Genomic DNA, 17,626 nt, shown 5'->3' with positions numbered 1-17,626 from the left:
TTATTTTATTTTATTTTATTTTATTTTATTTTATTTTATTTTATTTTATTTTATTTTATTTTATTTTATTTTATTTTATTTTATTGTGCTGAAAACAGAATAGCAATATAGTTCTGCTGAGAGAGTTTTCATTAATTTCTCCTTTTTATATTTAAGAGGAAAAGGAGCAATAATATTTTTCAGTGAGGGACCCCCTGCTGTGCAGGTTGTCAGAGGACACTGGACACCTCTGGCGCCCCCCTGTGCTGCTTATCAGTGATAGTTAGAAGGGTGTTTCTGAGGGGAGCTAGTCAGTGGCAAACAATTGCAAAGGATTTTTTGTTTCTGGGTCTCCTGGGGAGAGGGTGTGCTGCTAGCACTCTCTTGGGTTGGAGGCAGAGAACAGAATTAAAACCTTAATAACCTTATCATTTATTAATAACTTGGGTAGATAGGTAGATAGATAGTTGTTATATTATTAGATAGAGTAGGAGAGTAGACCAGGGATTCAATCTAGCAGAAGATACTGCCCTCTGAGGCAGATAAATCTAGATTTTTTTAAAGAGAAATTTACTTAGGATTGGGATCTGGGGTATAGTTACAAGCTATTGTAAGATTACTTTCATTTTCCTCCTTCCTATTTCTTATCCATATTTCCTAATAATAAACTAAGTGTTTTGTGTTTAATAAACTGCACATTTTTTTTGTTCAAACTCCTACCCCCCCAAATCTAACCTTCACAGTTACCACAATATATATAAATATGCATATTTATATATAGTAATAATTGAATGTGTTGTATATTCATGTTTTCCCTTATTATAGTAAATCTCACAAACTTGTTTCAGAACATGAAAATATTTTAGGCCAGAATTTTGTTTTTACTGTTCTTGTGCTTAGAAAACAAAGTTATTTGACAGATTGTGAGATACTACCTGGTTTAATTTCTTCAGTTTTGATTTTGATTGCTTACTTTTGCAATTTTTGCTGCTTCTGATTCTTACCAAAGTAATTTAGGTTATTAAAATAGCTCAATATTTTCCATCACAATCATATGACTTGTTTAGTCATTCTCCAGTTGATAAGCATCCTCTCTCAATTTCCAGTTCTTTACCACCATAAAGAGAGCTGATATAAATATTTAAGAGCATATAGGTTCTTTTCCTTTTTCCCTGATTACCTTAGGAAATAAACCTAATAGCTGGGTCAAAAAGTATATGCAATTTTATAACTCTTTGGGCATAATTCCACATTGCTTTCCAAAATGGTTAGATCAGTTCACAGTTCTACCAACAATATATTATTGATCTTATTTTTCTACTTGCCCTCCAACATTTGTCATTTTGTCCTTGTATCACTTTAACCAATCTGCTATCTAGCTTTTGTTGTTATTTATGATGTCATGTGTCAAATAAGGTTAAGAGATAGGTGACTAAAGATTGTATAGTCCACATACAGGAACGCCCATAGAAACTTTGACCTAAGCTCATAGGATTGATAACTGGATGGAACTTTTGAGGCCTTTGAATCCAAATTCCTTATTTTACAGATGAGAAATTGAGGTACAGGGAGGATAAGTAACTTGCTCAATGACACACAGCTACTTGTACAAGAATCTGAGGCTTCATTCAAGTTCAGATATTTTTGACTTCCAAGTTTGTGCTTTCTCATACTGTTACCTTTCCATTTCCTCTTTTGCTTTAAACCTGGAAAGCACTGGTTTTGTAATATATATTTATTGATTATCTTATGAAGAAGGCCCACTTAACCACAAATGAGGAAGATTGTTTTTAGAAATTAAATACTTTGTGTATTCATGTGTTTGTGTGCATTTTATTTTATTTTATTATGAACTTGACAAATATCAACAAACGTGAACATATCTACATATAAAGAAGAGCAAAAAAAGATGATCATTACAACAATACTTAATAATAGTAATAATAGCTAGAATTCATGTAGCACTTAATATATTATATACATTGTACTAAGCAATGTAGTATCTCATTGATTTCTCACAGTCGTGGAAGGTAGATATTATAATTATTTCCATTTTACAGTTGAGGAATCTGAGTAGTTAGTGACTTACTCAGGGTCACAAAACTAGTAAGTATCTGAAACAAGATTTGAATTCAAATCTTTTTTACTCTGGGCCCAGCACTTTTAATCTAGTTTACTAGTTTGCTGATAGTACAAAAGTATATGCAACAGATACACAGCATAGGAAGTGATATAACTTAGCAGAATGGAAAGCAGAATAGAGAATCTGAAAATTTTTATATAAGTAACTAGACACAGGTGAAATACAGTAGAAGACAATGACAGAAGGTTTAGTGGAAATGGAAGAAAAATTTTAGAAGATAATTCATCTTAAAGTAGGAAACATGCAGATAAAGTTGATAGCTTTGTTGGACAAATAAATAAATGCAAACTTCAAATTTATTGGGGTTCCAGAGAATATTGAAGAAGAAAAGACTCTCATCACTATATTTCAAGGAATTATATAGGAAACTTTCCAGGAACTTATAAAAATGTAACATTTTTGTAAAGAGGTTGCATTTTATTCTTTTAAAAAGGAAAAGTTAAGAATTCAACTCAACCGGGCACAGCATTGTCACAATTAGAAACAAAGAAAAAGTATTCAGAAAGAAGATACTACTTATAAAATGCATGTTAAGTTTTTTTTTTTTTTTTTTTTTTTTTTTTTTACAAAAGGAAATGACTGCTGCATGTCACTGTCTTTGTCACCTTAGGGAAATCACTTAACCTTTTTAGGTTTAAATTTCCCCAATTTCATTGGTTTATGTAATCTTATAAGTTCAGCTTTCAGCCAGGTAGTTTAATATTAGATAAGCTGGGGAATATCATATATTTAAAAAATTAGTTTCCCAGGAAATCTAAACATGAGAAAATAACAAAATAATTAGATGAGCATTATGTCACCACTTCATGGATTTAAAAACCTCTCACATTTCAGAGAAGCACAAAAAACACTTGGAGATTAAATGCAGAAACATTAAATACTTTTTCAATTGTGATTTAAAAATTACTGGTATAATGCTACGAAGGATGATAAAATTGCTATGGTATCATATTGATTGAGTTACTGAATGACACAGTTGGGTTTGAAAACCAGGCAAATACAAGAAGAACTAGAAGAAATAGAAATGTTTAAAGTGAGAAGGCCATGAAACCAAGAAAAAAACAAGATGGATTCAGTGAGGTGATCTCTGGGCAAGAAGGTTTTATCTATTTTTGGTGATGTTTTAAAGATATAATTAATATAATATAGAAATTCTGTTCAGTGTTCTTTAGTTTGACTGAGAAAGTGGTTTTTTTCCTTGAAAAGCAATGAACTCATTGATTTTAAATATGTGTGTGTATACTCACATGCACACACATTATGTATACATACACACACACATTCCAAATAATATGCCAGTATCTTATTGCTGTTTGGGCATTTTCAGCCATGTTTGACTCTTCAGGATCCCATTTAGAGTTTTCTTTGCAAAGATACTGGGTTTGTTTGTCATTTTTTTCCTCCAGTTATATTTATAAATGAGAAAACTGAGGCAACCAGGGTTAAGTGACTTGCCGAGGATCTTACAGATTTGAACTCAAGGAGATGAGTCTTCATGACTCTGGGCCTGCCATTCTATCCACTGTACCACCTAACTGCCTTACCTGTCAATCTTAACCTGGGTTCAAATCCTATTTCAGATATTTACTCTTCATAAGACTCTAGGTAAGTCATGTAACCTCTCAGTGCTTCAGTTTTTGCTTCTGTAAAATGAGGGGTTTGGAATTCAGGGACTCTGTGGGTGCCTTCAAGTCCTATATTTGTTATGTTATAATCTGATTTCCTTGCTTCAGTGGGTGTGTAATATTGTTGATATGACCATCCACTGGTGTCTATTGTATCCCATTTGTGTCTTCTTCTGTGATTATTTCTCTCTTTCTTCCTTAGATCCTTCACAGAGTCGTAGAGTATCCATTCAAAGTGCTAGAGGTCTTCCTCTAGGTCAGAGGTTCTTAATTCAGGGTCTGTAAACTTGTTTGTTTTTTTTTAATTCGTAATTGTATTTCAGTATAATTAAAATAATTAATTTCCTTTGTAATCCTATGTATTCCACTTTATACATTTAAAGACATTAGACTCACTAAGTTGCCAAAGAATTCCATTACATAAAAAAGATTAAGCATAGGGTCATTTTACTTTTTGAGTATTCCTTTGAAAATTCAGACTGTTCCTTATCTGACTTGTATGACATCATTAGCCTATAGAACATGATAAAAAGACCCTTAAAGGGAGGATTTGCTTTCTTTTAAAAAGCAAAAGAATAATGAAAAATTAATAGTGGACCTTGAATGCCTTACTCTGAATATGAGAAGTGACATTCAGAATCTGATCATAAGGTTAAAAAAAAGTGAAAACCTGAATGGAAGACATCTATCTCTTATGTAGGGTCAAAGGCATTAGATGTCAAGAAAAAGATGCAATTTGAATTTTAGCTCTGCTTTGTGATCTTCTGTAAAATGAAGGTATTGATACTAACTCTGTGGCCATGGGCAAGTCACTTATTTTAGCCTCTGTTTTCTCATCTATAAACTGTAAAAATTATTTGTGAACATCAAATGAGACAATATATGTAAAGTTCTTTGCAAACCTTGAAGTGCTATGCAAATACTAGCCATTATTATAAATCACATAATTTAAGGTTTCAAAGCACTTAATATACATTATCTCATTTGATGCTTATGAAGTACATTCTACAATTTCCTCCTTAAATTCATTTTGTAAAAGAGAAAACTTAGACAAAGAAAGACGTAAGTAACATGCAGGAAATCATATATATTTTATTCATTAGAGATCAGATTCAAATTGAAGGTCTCCTTTGACTCTAAGCTTAGTGATCTTTTTTCCATACCATGCTGCCTCTCTGGAATACAATTACAGACTGTAATAAATAAACACAGAAAGAAACAATGATACTGTTATCCAGAAGGACAGGTATGCATGTTGAGATTGGACTAGATACCCTCAGAGGTCCTTTCTAATTTTAGATCTGTGATCCAAAGATCTTACATGGAAACTAAAATTATTATTGAACATTGCATGGACTCAAGATGAAATTAAAAAACAAAAAACAAAAAACAATTTCAGATTAAAGATTTAGCCAGTACAGTTAGTAGATTTCAGATCTATGGTATATAAACAAAGCTATATTAAGAAGCTAACATATTGTGCTGAATACTTATATGATGTAAGATAAATGCTTATTAAGTTCAGTATTAATTTGGTAAATATATAAAATGAATTAAATAATTCATCAAGGTTGAGCAATAAAAAGGAAACTACCACAGCTGGAAGTCTTCAGCGAAGAAGAAAAGTAAACTAAGTTGATTAAATAAATCCAAAAGCTGCTCTTTGGAAAAGACTAATAAACAATTAGTAAATTTTTAAAAAGGGGAAGTTATACTAAAATACCAACGTTAGAAACAAAAAAGGGAGGATCACAACAAAGTAAATGAAATTAAGGGAATTGTCAGATTAATTATTACTATACCTTTATGATAGTAAATTTGAGAATTTGAAAGAATAAAAATGACAGCTCACTTTTATATCGCCTTAAGGTTTTCCATGTGCTTTCCTCAGAAGTTCATAAGGTGGGCATTGTGAGTAACATTAACCCCATTTCACACAAACTAAGGCTTAATTAGGTTAAGTGACTTATTTGCCCAAGGTCACTAAACTAATTTTGTAACTAGTTTTGAACTCAGACTCCCCTAACTTTGTGCCCTGTTCTGCCTTTCTGAAATTAATGAACATCTTCAATAATATGTAACACCCAAATTGACAAAGGGGGAAATAGAATATCTATAATAAATCAGTTTTGAAAGATGAATCAGATAGATCATTAGTGAACTTCCTTTAGATAAATATCAGAATCAGATATAGTCATTCTTCCAAACTGTCAAAAAACAGGTAATTTCTTTGTTTTTTTGGAATGTTTCTAAGCTTATAGTAAGCTAGTATTCCCTCAAGTTCTTTCTCTGTACCAGCTATTGTTTTGGTCTCCAAAACCAGGAAAACTGTCTCGAAAAGACCAATATTATTAATTAGTAACTTTGGAGAAATAATATAAAATGTTGATAAAGTAGAATGCAATAATGTTTTAATATTTTCTTCATAATTCCCTTTTCAGATGCTGGTTATAAGCCCTCTTTTTCTTTGTAGTTATGTTTTGATGTACCCCCCAAAACTAATTGCTACCTGGCTAATGTTCTCATGATGAGCTGAACGGAACTGAAGTCATCTTATCCTTGGCAGGGGGATGGAGAGGGAGATGGAGATGGAGAAGGAGAGACCAACCATAAGATGCATTCATACAGTCGATCCTGCTGCTCTGGCTTATTAGCAGTTATTTAGTCAGTTAATAAACATTTGTTGAATTCCTAATATGTACCAGGTACTGGAATAGACACTGGAAACACAAAAAAAAAAAAGGCTAAAGACTGGCCCCCACTCTCAAGGAACTTAGTCCAATGAGAGGAAGCAGCATACCGACAACTATGTTTATCACAAAACATTGGAGGAAGCAAGAAGGAAGGCACTAGAATTAGTTGGGATTAGGAAAAGCTTCCTATAGAAAGTAGAGTTTTATCAGGGACTTGAAGGAATCCAGGAAAGGCAGAAGATTGAGATGAGGAGGGAGAGGAGGGAGAGAATTCCAGTTATGGGCCAGTGAAAATGCCCAGACAGGAGATGGAATGTTTGTGCAAGCAATAACAAGAAAGCTGGTGCCATTGGATCACCGAGGATGTGATGAGTGAGAGGATGGAATATGTTAGAATACTGGGGTGGGCTGTGAAGACTTCAAGTGCCAAACAGGACTTTATACTTGATCCTAGTGATGATGATGATGATGATGATGATGATGATGATGATGATGATGATGCGGCATTGGTGTTAAATGAGTGAGGGAGTCACGTGGTGAGAACTGCACTGTAGGGAAATCACTTTGACAGCTGAGTAGAGGACAAGACTGGTGTGGGGAGAGGCTCATGGCAGAGAAGCTAACCAGGAGGCCATTGCAATAGTCCAGGTATGAGGTAATGAAGATCTGCACTAGGATAGCAACAGTGTAACAGGAGAAAGGGGAGATGTTATAAAGGTAAACTCAGTGGGCCTTGACCAAAGATTTAGGGATGGTGGGTGAGAGGGAGGAATTGGGGTTGAAATACAGATTGTGAATCCAGGTGAGTAGAAGAGGAGTGGTATTTTAGACAGTAATATGGGATTTAGGAAAAGAGTTTGGAATCTGGGGCAGGAAGATAATGAATTCAGTTTGTACTGAATATTGTTATGCTTGTTATACCTTAAAAATATCAAAATTGGGCAGCTGGGTAGCTCAGTGGAGTGAGAGTCAGGCCTAGAGACAGGAGGTCCTAGGTTCAAACCCGGCCTCAGCCACTTCCCAGCTGTGTGACCCTGGGCAAGTCACTTGACCCCCATTGCCGCCCACCCTTACCAATCTTCCACCTATGAGATAATACACCGAAGTATAAGGGTTAAAAAAAAAAAATCAAAATTGCCTTTGCCCCAGAACATCATTCCTAATTCTGTTTAGAGTTGAGAACCTCTTCTGTCATGTCTTGTCTATATTTCCATTATCTGTAAACCCTCACTATAGGTGCTCTTAATGTAGAAGATTCACTATGATTATCTTATTGCTTCTTTTGTTTTGACCCAGTCTGAATACCAAGAACATATGAAGAAATAACACTGAAATTGTAAAATATTAATAGAATCGTAACCTTGGAACTCATATTTGAACTTCCAATAATGTGGGAATCACATTACCACTTTCTTGAAAAATGGTGTTCTAGGTTAGGTTCTAGTAATGTGGAACTCACCATTTCCATAAAGTATCCTAAACTATTTTTGTACCTGTGCAATAGCTAAAAAGCCTTTCCTTATATTTATCATGCCCCACAGTGCTTTAATTCTATTTCCTACTTATCAAATACTTGATATTTAAATTGACCTCTACTTAGTTCGTTCAGGAATTTCCTTCTGTGATGTAGATTTAAACCCATCTATGCCTATCCATTCTACAGTGATTTTTTTTAACCCTAATATCTTTTATATATATCATTCTATATTAATTTTTATTTGTTACAGGGCTAGGCAATGAGGGTTAAGTGACTTGCCCAGGGTCACACAGCCAGGAAGTGTCTGAAGCCAGATTTGAACCTAGGATCTCCTGTCTCTAGGCCTAGCTCTCAATCCACTGAGCCATCCAGTTGCCCCATACAGGGATTCTTATCAGTGATATTGAGCCTCTTAGAGATGGAGTGCCAGGTCCTGCCCCCACCCCATCCTTTAGACTGAGTGTCCTGTCCCTTTCCCCCACCCCCAAGTTCTGGGCCCACTCTGCTCCCCTCCCTTACCCCACCCAGGAGATGAGAAAGTGTTCCCATTGGGCTACTGGGTAGAGGGGTGGGTAAAGTGAGGAATGTTCTTAGCAAGTGTAGAGAGGAGAGGGGAGTGGCCCCAGCTCTCTGTTCCCGTCTAGCTCTGCCACCTGTGAGTCCCCCACCTTACCCCAGTGAGCTCCCATTGGGCTGCTGGGTAGAGGGGCAGGTTATGTGAAACAGTGTTGGTGGAGAGGGGGAAGGGAGCAGCTCCGGTTGAGTCCCTCTGCCTGTTTAGTAACCGACTTGGGGTGGGGTAGGGTGGTAGTAGTGGCCACATGCCCACAGAGAGCGCTCTGTGTGCCACCTTTGGCACCCATGCCATAGGTTCACTATCACTGCCATAGGGGTCTAAACAAAGTATTGGGAAATCTTTTTTGCTTTCCACTGACATCACAAGGTACTAGTTGAATATTATGCCTGCCACCTGTATCATCCTCAGATTTTACTGAATGTTTAGCCCAGCTTTTCTTCCTGTCATACAATTCCTTGATCACTTCCTTAACTCCTTATCTTTGAAATTCCTCATTGTTTATATGTTGCACCCTGCTCACATTCTCCATATGTTATTTCTCCCTTGTTCTTTGTTCTCCAACAGCAGGGAAAGATGCCTCAGCTTTGGAAAATCAAAAAGTGATGAACATTAAAAAGGGCTCTAAGCATTGGTTTCCCACTCCTCAGGTGTCCCAGCCAGCCCTTTACCTCCAAGTTGGCATTGCCTGGACAAGTTTTCCTAGACTCCCCATAACCACATGAAGATTTGTTTTGAAGCTGAACTTTAATAAATGTGTTTGGTTTTGCAAAAAAAGAAAAAATAAAGGAAAAAAAAAAGCTCTGTGGAGAGTTCTTCTAAACATGTCTGGAAATCTGGGCAGTAGTCATTCATTCTTTATCCACTTGTTTTTTTCTTGTGTTAGAAGAAAAGAGTTTGTACTCTAGGGATTATCATTATTATTAGAGAGCCCCAAGGATGTTAATTTGATCAGAGAGGCTTGTGTGTATGAAACCCATCTGGCAGGACTCTCTTCTCCTTACTTGGAGGGTATGAAGAGGATATCTTTGTAAAGGGGTATAAAGGGCAAGAGATGGACAGGTGTCAGTGAGCAGATAAGGGATTTCTTTGGGGGTTAGAATTGATTGGTCTCTAGGGCTTAACTTAAATACCTGGTCCCCAAGAAACCCTTTCTGAACCCAGCCCTGCCAGGGAAAGGCTGAATGACAGGCAGCCTTGGACTTTGTGAAGCCAAAGTTTTATTAGAGAGCCTTCCCCAGTTCCCTCTTCTTCCCAATATTCCCAGGAAAACTCTGATCTAACTGCTAATAATAAAAGTTGGTTTATTGTAATTGTGATTAAGGATGGGTGAAGTAGCCCTACTCTGTCATGATGTAAAAGGGTCTGTCTTCCCTGGCCAAGCCAGCTGGCTTTGACCAGGAATTCTCCTTTCCTTCTCCTGTATCTCATAACTGAGCTAAGTTAACAGATTGAATAGGATGATAAAGGGTCTCTTGTGAAAGGCAAAGGTCTTGACAGAGAGTCTCTGCTGTTGGCCCAGTGGCCATCCAGGTTCACAGACCCTTTTCAGCCATTGGCAAATATCAGAGCTCTTCTTCGATGGTTGAAGTGAGTATCAGGAACAACAACAGGTCTTCATGTATGGAGATAGCCAGGGAAACCTCCATATAGCCACAGCTTAATCCATAGGTCCAGCAAAAGTCCTCCATCTCCCACAGAGTCTAAAGACGAAGACCCTTTTCCAGGGTTCTTTCCCCCACGAGCCTCTGCTCCTTCTCTCAACCACTGTTCTTGTCAATCACGTACCTTTTTAACATTCCAAACTGTCCTTTGCAAACTTTTCCTTACGGTACTGACCTTTGAATGATTACAAATCTCTTTTAGGAGATTGTAATTTTTTAAAGCTTGATACATTATGAATAAATGTTAACATCTGGAGGATTTTACCAGCCACAGGAAATTTCTCTTCTATCTGATCTATTCTCTGTTTTGTTCTATGGAATCAAATGCTTTTAAGAAATTAACAAACAGTAAGTTAAAAAAATTAACAAACAAAAATACAGCAGGAAATTATATTCTCTCCATCTTTTAATTGCAAATTGATAAAGATGTGGTCAGCTCTTGCATATTGCTTGTGAAAGCCTACTTCTTTTATACTAATATCCTTATTGAGAATACTTGTGTTTTGTGTATAGATGATTAATAAATTTTTTTTGTAAAAATGGGAAAATAGGTCGATAGTGATATTTTCTTGATTACTTTTTTTGGTAATTTCTCATTTTCTCTTGATATCTCAAGGAAACCAGTAGAACACTTTCACAGTCCCACTGTTATCCCTTGACCATGTTATGTGGCCAAGCACATCTCGTCTTTTGAGCTAACATTTCCCTGCTATTTTTAATTTTTTCTTTGTTTCATGGGTTGCCATTATCAAAAACAATTCATCATTAGGTGGTCAATTTACTGGTCATGGGTTCTTATGTAAATTAGCTACATTGGATCTCAGAAAACAGACTTATTACCAGGACCACATTCCAGGTTTTTCCAGTATAATAGAACCTGTCCCGTTTACCCTTTATTAGTACAGCTTTTGAAGACTCAAGGTTGCCACCGCACTTGGATGAACCATTGTTTTGTTTTTAAAGACCTTCAAGCTTAGACAAACATGGACAAAGACCAGTCTTTCCTTTAGTCTGAATTAGTCATTTTCTGCATATCTTTCTTTAAGGTGCCAAGTCCCGTCCCCCCCCCCCCCCCAACTTTACTTTGATAATGAATAACATTTTCTTGTTGGTTATACTTAAACTTTGCCTTTAATCTGCATTGGACAAATTATACGTTTATGTTTATTATTTTTTACTTGTATAGAACTTGCCATTTTTTACCACTGTATATACAATATTGACATAAGATCATAGACTTAGAGCAAGAATGAACTTTAAAGATCATTTAGTCCAATACCCATTTTATAGATGATGAAACTGAGAACCCAAAGAAGGGAAGTGACTTAGCTAAGGTCATTTTGGGGTAATAATTAATGGAATTGTCTTTCAAACCCACATATTCTGACTCAGAATCTTGCATTCTTTGCACTATACTATCCTATGAGAGGAAGGTCTGGGTCTTTGCATATGCTAGAAATTTTATTTTATTTTACTTTCTTACCATTTTTTCTTATTTGATATCTGCTTTTTCTAATTTTTTGATGGTAATTTTCTGTGATAATGCATAACATTTTCTTTTTGGATGTACTTAAACTTTGCCTTTATTCCACATCAGATATATTATTATAGCAGTTTATGGCAAACTTGTCATTTTTACCATTGTATATACAATATTGACATAAGACAAGAGATTTAGAACAGTGATTAATCATAAAATATTGCTATAGTTTACAAAGTGTTTTCCTTATAAACCAGTGAATTTGATGGTGCAAGTATTGGGCCTGTTTTATAGTGGAGAACATTGAAACTAAATGGAACTAGCTAGGCATGAATTACTAGTTTGCTACCATATTTAAAAAATTAGCCTTTTATGTAGTTAGAGTACATTTCATAGAAAACATTAACTTACCTTGTTTATTGAGGATGAAATTTAATAGAATGAGATTTTGGAATGTTCAACATGTAAATAGAGTTCTATTATTAAAATTTGATATTGAGTGTAATGGGATATTACTTATATAATGTAGGATACAATATTCAGTGAAGGCAGGATGTTAATTATCTATAGCCAGCAGTAAATAACCTTGCAATGTATGAAATAGCTTTCTTTTTGGTAGTCTTATTTGTTAACTTTTACATTTTTTAGAATGATGGAGAAATCTTTCCATATATTCCCTTACCCACCCTTTTCAACATGAAATAGCTCATTCCTTTCTTTTCCTCTAAAAACAAACAAACAAACAAACCCCCCAAACCTTCTCTCTTAGAATTAATATTTTTTCGTTCCAAGGTAGAAGAGTGGTAAGGACTAAGCAGTGCGAGTTAAGTCACTTGCCCAGGGTTACATGCTAGGAAGTGTCTGAGCCTAGATTTTAAATCAGCATCTCCCATCTCTAGGCCTTGCTCTCAATTTCCTGAACCACCTAGGTGCCCACTACTTGATAATTTATTGTCCAAATATGCCTGAGGTTGTATGTCTTTAAAAACAAAAACAAAAACTTTGTAATTGCTTAATAGCATCCATTTTTCTGTTTGTTTAGGCTGATTGGTATAACTCTTCAGTAGTTTTTAGGTATGACACAAAACAAGTAATTATTAGAAATTTAATAAAATTTGAATTAATAGCATGTCATAGATATTGTTGTTTTTAATGAAAATTCCAGAACTCATTAAAAAAATCCTTCCTAGTCAATGTTAAGGAAAGATTGTATTTCAAAGTTACATTATATTACTTAAAAACACTCTTTCTCACTTATTTTCTATAGGCTCTTGTAGGCTCACTGTTTTTTATATTACTTTAACCTTCCCATGCTAAAAACTCAGTCTAGCTAAATCTGGAAGCTTAACTTAAATAACTTTTACTTTTTAAATTCTATATTATTATTATTATTATTATTATTATTACTATTAATTATTATACATTTGACAGACATCAACAGTCACAAATATTTCTATTTATAAAGAACAGAAAAAGAGATTATATATATATCAATGCCTTCTTATCTATAGCTTGTTTTCTTTCTTTTTTTTTTTTTTAAACCCTTACCTTCTATCTTAGAGTTAATGCTGTGTATTGGCTCCAAGGCAGAAGGGTGGTAAGGGCTAGGCAATGGGGATTGAGTGACTTGCCCAGGATCACACAACTGGGATGTGTCTGAGGTCAAATTTGAAGCTAGGACCTTCCATCTCTAGGCCTGACTCTCAATCCACTGAGCTATCCAGCTTCCCCACCACAGCTTGTTTTCTTAAGTTTTAATACCACATTTTCAATACTGAACTTCCTTCTGCTTTCTTCTGCACTTTCTTCTTTCTTGTGTATTTTTGATGTTCTTTTCCCTCTTTTTAAAAACCATTCTCCTCAAAACTCATTCTCAAATAAAAAAATTAAAGCTGTTCCTTGTAACATGAGTATAGTCAAGCAAAGTAAAATCTATCCCATAGCTGATGTGACCAAGATACTTCTTAAAATATGTACCTTATTCAGCACCAAAAGCTCATCATACTCTGACAAGGGATGGAAAATATGAATCATTATCAACTTTCTGGACTTGTAATTGATTCTTACATTGTTTAGATTCCTTAAGACTTTTAAGCATAGTTTCTTTAAATATTATTGCCTTTCTATAAATTGTTCTTTGTCTTAGATCTGCTCACTTTACTCTGTGTTAGTTGATATTAGTTCCCAGATTTTTCCAAATGTTTCTTTTATAATTTTTTTGTTGCAATTCTACTATATTTTATTCATGTACCATAATTTTTTCAGTTCTTCCCAACTTGATGGAAGCCCATTTTATTTTCCATTCTTTTTTTACCAAAAATGCTGCTATAAATATTTTGTACTTATGGGACCTTTCCCACTTTCTTTGAACTCTTTGGACATATATTAGTAGTAGGATTAGTGGGTCAAAGAATGTCTGTCTGTTTGTCTCTCTCTCCATCTCTCCATTCATCCATTTCAAACTCCTTTGATCAGTTATCTATTAGGGAATAGACCTTGTCTTTTTATTTTATACATACATCCCTTTAAAATATTTCATATCAGATTTTTATTAGAGAATTTGTTGCAAATATTTTTTCAGTTTACCTTTCCTCTTTTCATCCTAACTGCATTCATTATGAAATATCTATTTTAGAACTAAGCAAACAAAGAACATTTTCGCAGGCTTTGTTATCATGATTCCATATGTCTTCTAATATTTTGTTAATAATATTTTGCATTTTTTCAGGATGTTATGAAACTGAATAATTTGCACTTTTCTTTTTTAGATACATGATGTTGATTGATGGCACAAATGAAGTTTTTATGATAGATAGAGACAATTCAGTTTTTCATGTGTCAAATTTGGAATTCCCATTCCGTAAGGATCTTCGCATTCATTTGTCAAATACACTTTTGGATGGAGTAAGTCATATTTAACATTTCTTTTGTAATATTGCTATTTTTCTTAATTACTGTTTTAATAATCAATAGTATTCATAATGCATAGCAATTAAAATGATTTATGGAGAAACTGAAACTTTATTAAACCATTTGTGGGTTGCATATATATTGAACATTAGTGATGGCCGTCTAAGAGGGAACTTAATTTTGACTTAGTATTGAATTAGAGTTTGGTATGTACACTATATATGCTACATAAACAACATAGACAAACAGTTCTATCTGTCTCTTTTTCCATCTGTCTATTTCTCTCTGTCTTTGTCTCTGTCTCTCTCTCCAGAAGTTAAATGGTCAAATGATATGAATAAATAGTTCCCCACAGAATTGTAAATTCTTAATCATATGAAAGAGAGCGGAAGCCTCCAAAAACACTAATAAGGGACATACTAATCAAAGCAATTCTGGAGTTTTGCCTCACAGTCAGGAAATTGGCAGAGAGATGACAAAAGATGGAAATAATTAGTATTGGAGAGTTTGAAGGAAGATAGGCACGCCAGTGCAGTGGTGCAAACTCAAATAGAAATGAATCTCTTGCAGACCGAGTATTATAATATATACATAGTGTGTACATAGCATGTAGATACTGTGTAGATTTGTACAGATTTGTATATATCTGTATATGCATACAAAGCATGTAGATAACATGTACATTTGTACGTATTTGTATATATATGTACATAGTTAGGTTCCTACAAGATTTTGGTTTTCTTAGCATAGCAAGGTACTTTTGAGTTTTGATGTAGACTGTTTTGATTTTCTGTATTAGCATAGGGTTTTAGCATATTTAAAAATTTTGGTTAGAATTTTTTCCATAGGATTTATAAGATGCAGTTTGCATGAGTTTTGTATAGTTATTTTCTTAGATAGGTTTTGTTGTCTGTAACAGCTTAGGATGCTTATTTGTTTTTCAGTAACTATTTTTGCAAGAGTTTGCATTTTGTACTTTGGATTTCTGTAATTGTTATGTCTGAACTTGCATGTTTGCAAGTATGTTTTCTTTGATTTCTTTCTTTTGTTTCTTGAAGTTCTCTTTTACTTGAATTATATCCCTAGCATAGTTTTAGCTTAGATAAGGTGTAACATAGGAATAGAATAAGATAAGCTTAAGCTTAAGAATATTTGTTTCTTTTTGGAGGAGGGGAAATATAATAATACTTATATTTATTATATAATTTAACATATAAATACATAATTTGATAATTATATAATTAAAATATTATGTGATAATATTTAGATTTAGAATTACATGGTTAGTTGCGATCAAATGGGAGAGACTGCATCTCTTTCCATCTGATTGAAGGGGGGAATATTAGGATAAAATTAGATTTTGGGTATGTTAAGTAAGTTTTAATAAGTGCAGGAAATGAGAGATGTCTGCAAAGCTGCCCTAGGCTCAGCTTGGAATTTGGACCAGAGATGATGCTAGTATTCTGTGGAATGTTGGTGTGGGGGTTTAGAATTAACTGCCACTTGTGGGAGTTGGTGTTCTCTCTCTCTCCCTCTCTCCCTCCCTCACCTGGTTCTCACCAAATCTACAGTTTGGGAAGAATGAGTCAGTGATTTGATAGGGGTGGAAGTAAGAAGGCTGGCAGAAAGGAGCATGAAGATATTTCTTTCCTTGTCTATGTGAACTTGACTGAGTAGAGGCAGACTCTTGGCCCAAGTAGGTCTACTAGAGCCTACCTTGAAGGCAGTATATAATTTAATCAATAAGGATATTTGGAAATAAGTTAGATCAGATAGTTTGGGAAATAAGTTAGAAAAAGAAGAGAGCATAGGATTGGAGAAACCCAATCAGAAGCAAGTCTGTGAGGACTTTTTTATATTTTTCCATTGCAGAAAATTTTTTATGCATTGAGGACTTTGGAAGTTGATGTGGGAGGAGTTGGAAACCCCATAGTTATTGGGGAACCCCTTATCCTTCAACCTTATTCTCTTTTAGTTCTTTACAACTTTAATATATTAAATATAGATATTTTATATATCTGTCTCTGAGACTTTGTACAGACAGTTTGTACAGGCGCAAGAGTGTATCAACTGACCCAACATCACCTGGCCCTTATCAACACAAAAGAAGAAACTATATATAAGAAAGGGTACAGTTCCAATATTATCCTTATAGTATTGACTTAGAAAACTACAAATTAACATTATATATGTTGTAATTTTATTTCTTTCATTAAGTATTTCCTAATTACATTTTAATCTGTTTCATGATATACTCTTAGTTCAAAACCTTGCAATATAGTGTGTTGTTCCTGAAACAATGAATTAGAAAATTAAACACTGACATGGGATATTTTCTAAGACAGGATAACTAATAGTGACTTAAAAATCTGTGGTTTTAAAATTGCCTGCTTTAGGAAATAAATTTAAACAGCTAAGTATATCAATAGAAAAGAATTTTAATCATAGGATAGAAAATTATTTCCACCCCTCTCCTTTTTTTAACCATAAAGAAAAAAATTATACAGAGTAAAATTGATGAAGGAATTAAATTTTAACAAGGTGAACGTAAAGCTGTTCTGAACTATGAATTCTTTTTTCATAATTTAAAAGTACTACAAATAATTTTAAATATGGTCAATGAAAAGTAATGTAAGGTCTTGGAATTTATCCTGCCTCTTCAATAAATTCTTTCATTATGCATGAGAATAAAAAGTTCAAATTTGAAATAGTTCATAATTATGGTGCAGCTTTTTTTTAGCAATATGTCTAGATGAACATTTCCCCAATATTTTTTTTTTTTTTTAGCCCTTGTACTTCGGTGTATTGTCTCATACGTGGAAGATTGGTAAGGGTGGGCAATGGGGGTAAAGTGACTTGCCCAGGGTCACACAGCTGGGAAGTGGCTGAGGCCGGGTTTGAACCTAGGACCTCCTGTCTCTAGGCCTGACTCTCACTCCACTGAGCTACCCAGCTGCCCCCTAATATTTTCCATTATCTGAGATGTATACAACTATATAGTTTTCCTTTACACATGGACTAAATTTTAGTTGCCTCATTTTTAACATATTGCTAATTTATTACTAAAGAAGGGTTTTGGAA

General features: G+C 34.4%; 1 protein-coding gene across 2 annotated transcripts in view; it reads left to right on the top strand.

Moving 5' to 3' along the window:
* The window catches only part of RNGTT (RNA guanylyltransferase and 5'-phosphatase), a 383,467-nt gene that overhangs the window by 90,156 nt on the left and 275,685 nt on the right, over window positions 1-17,626 (top strand). For both annotated transcript variants that reach the window (XM_044676398.1, XM_044676397.1), the window contains exon 9: window positions 14,404-14,539. In XM_044676398.1, the coding sequence (XP_044532333.1) occupies window positions 14,404-14,539 (136 nt within the window). The remainder of the gene's footprint in view (window positions 1-14,403; window positions 14,540-17,626) is intronic.

The sequence above is a fragment of the Gracilinanus agilis genome, chromosome 4 (genome assembly GCF_016433145.1).
Source record: "Gracilinanus agilis isolate LMUSP501 chromosome 4, AgileGrace, whole genome shotgun sequence".
Classification (NCBI taxonomy): Eukaryota; Metazoa; Chordata; class Mammalia; order Didelphimorphia; family Didelphidae; genus Gracilinanus; species Gracilinanus agilis.
Note: the sequence above shows the minus strand (reverse complement) of the source record. Positions and strands in the feature narration are given on the sequence as shown.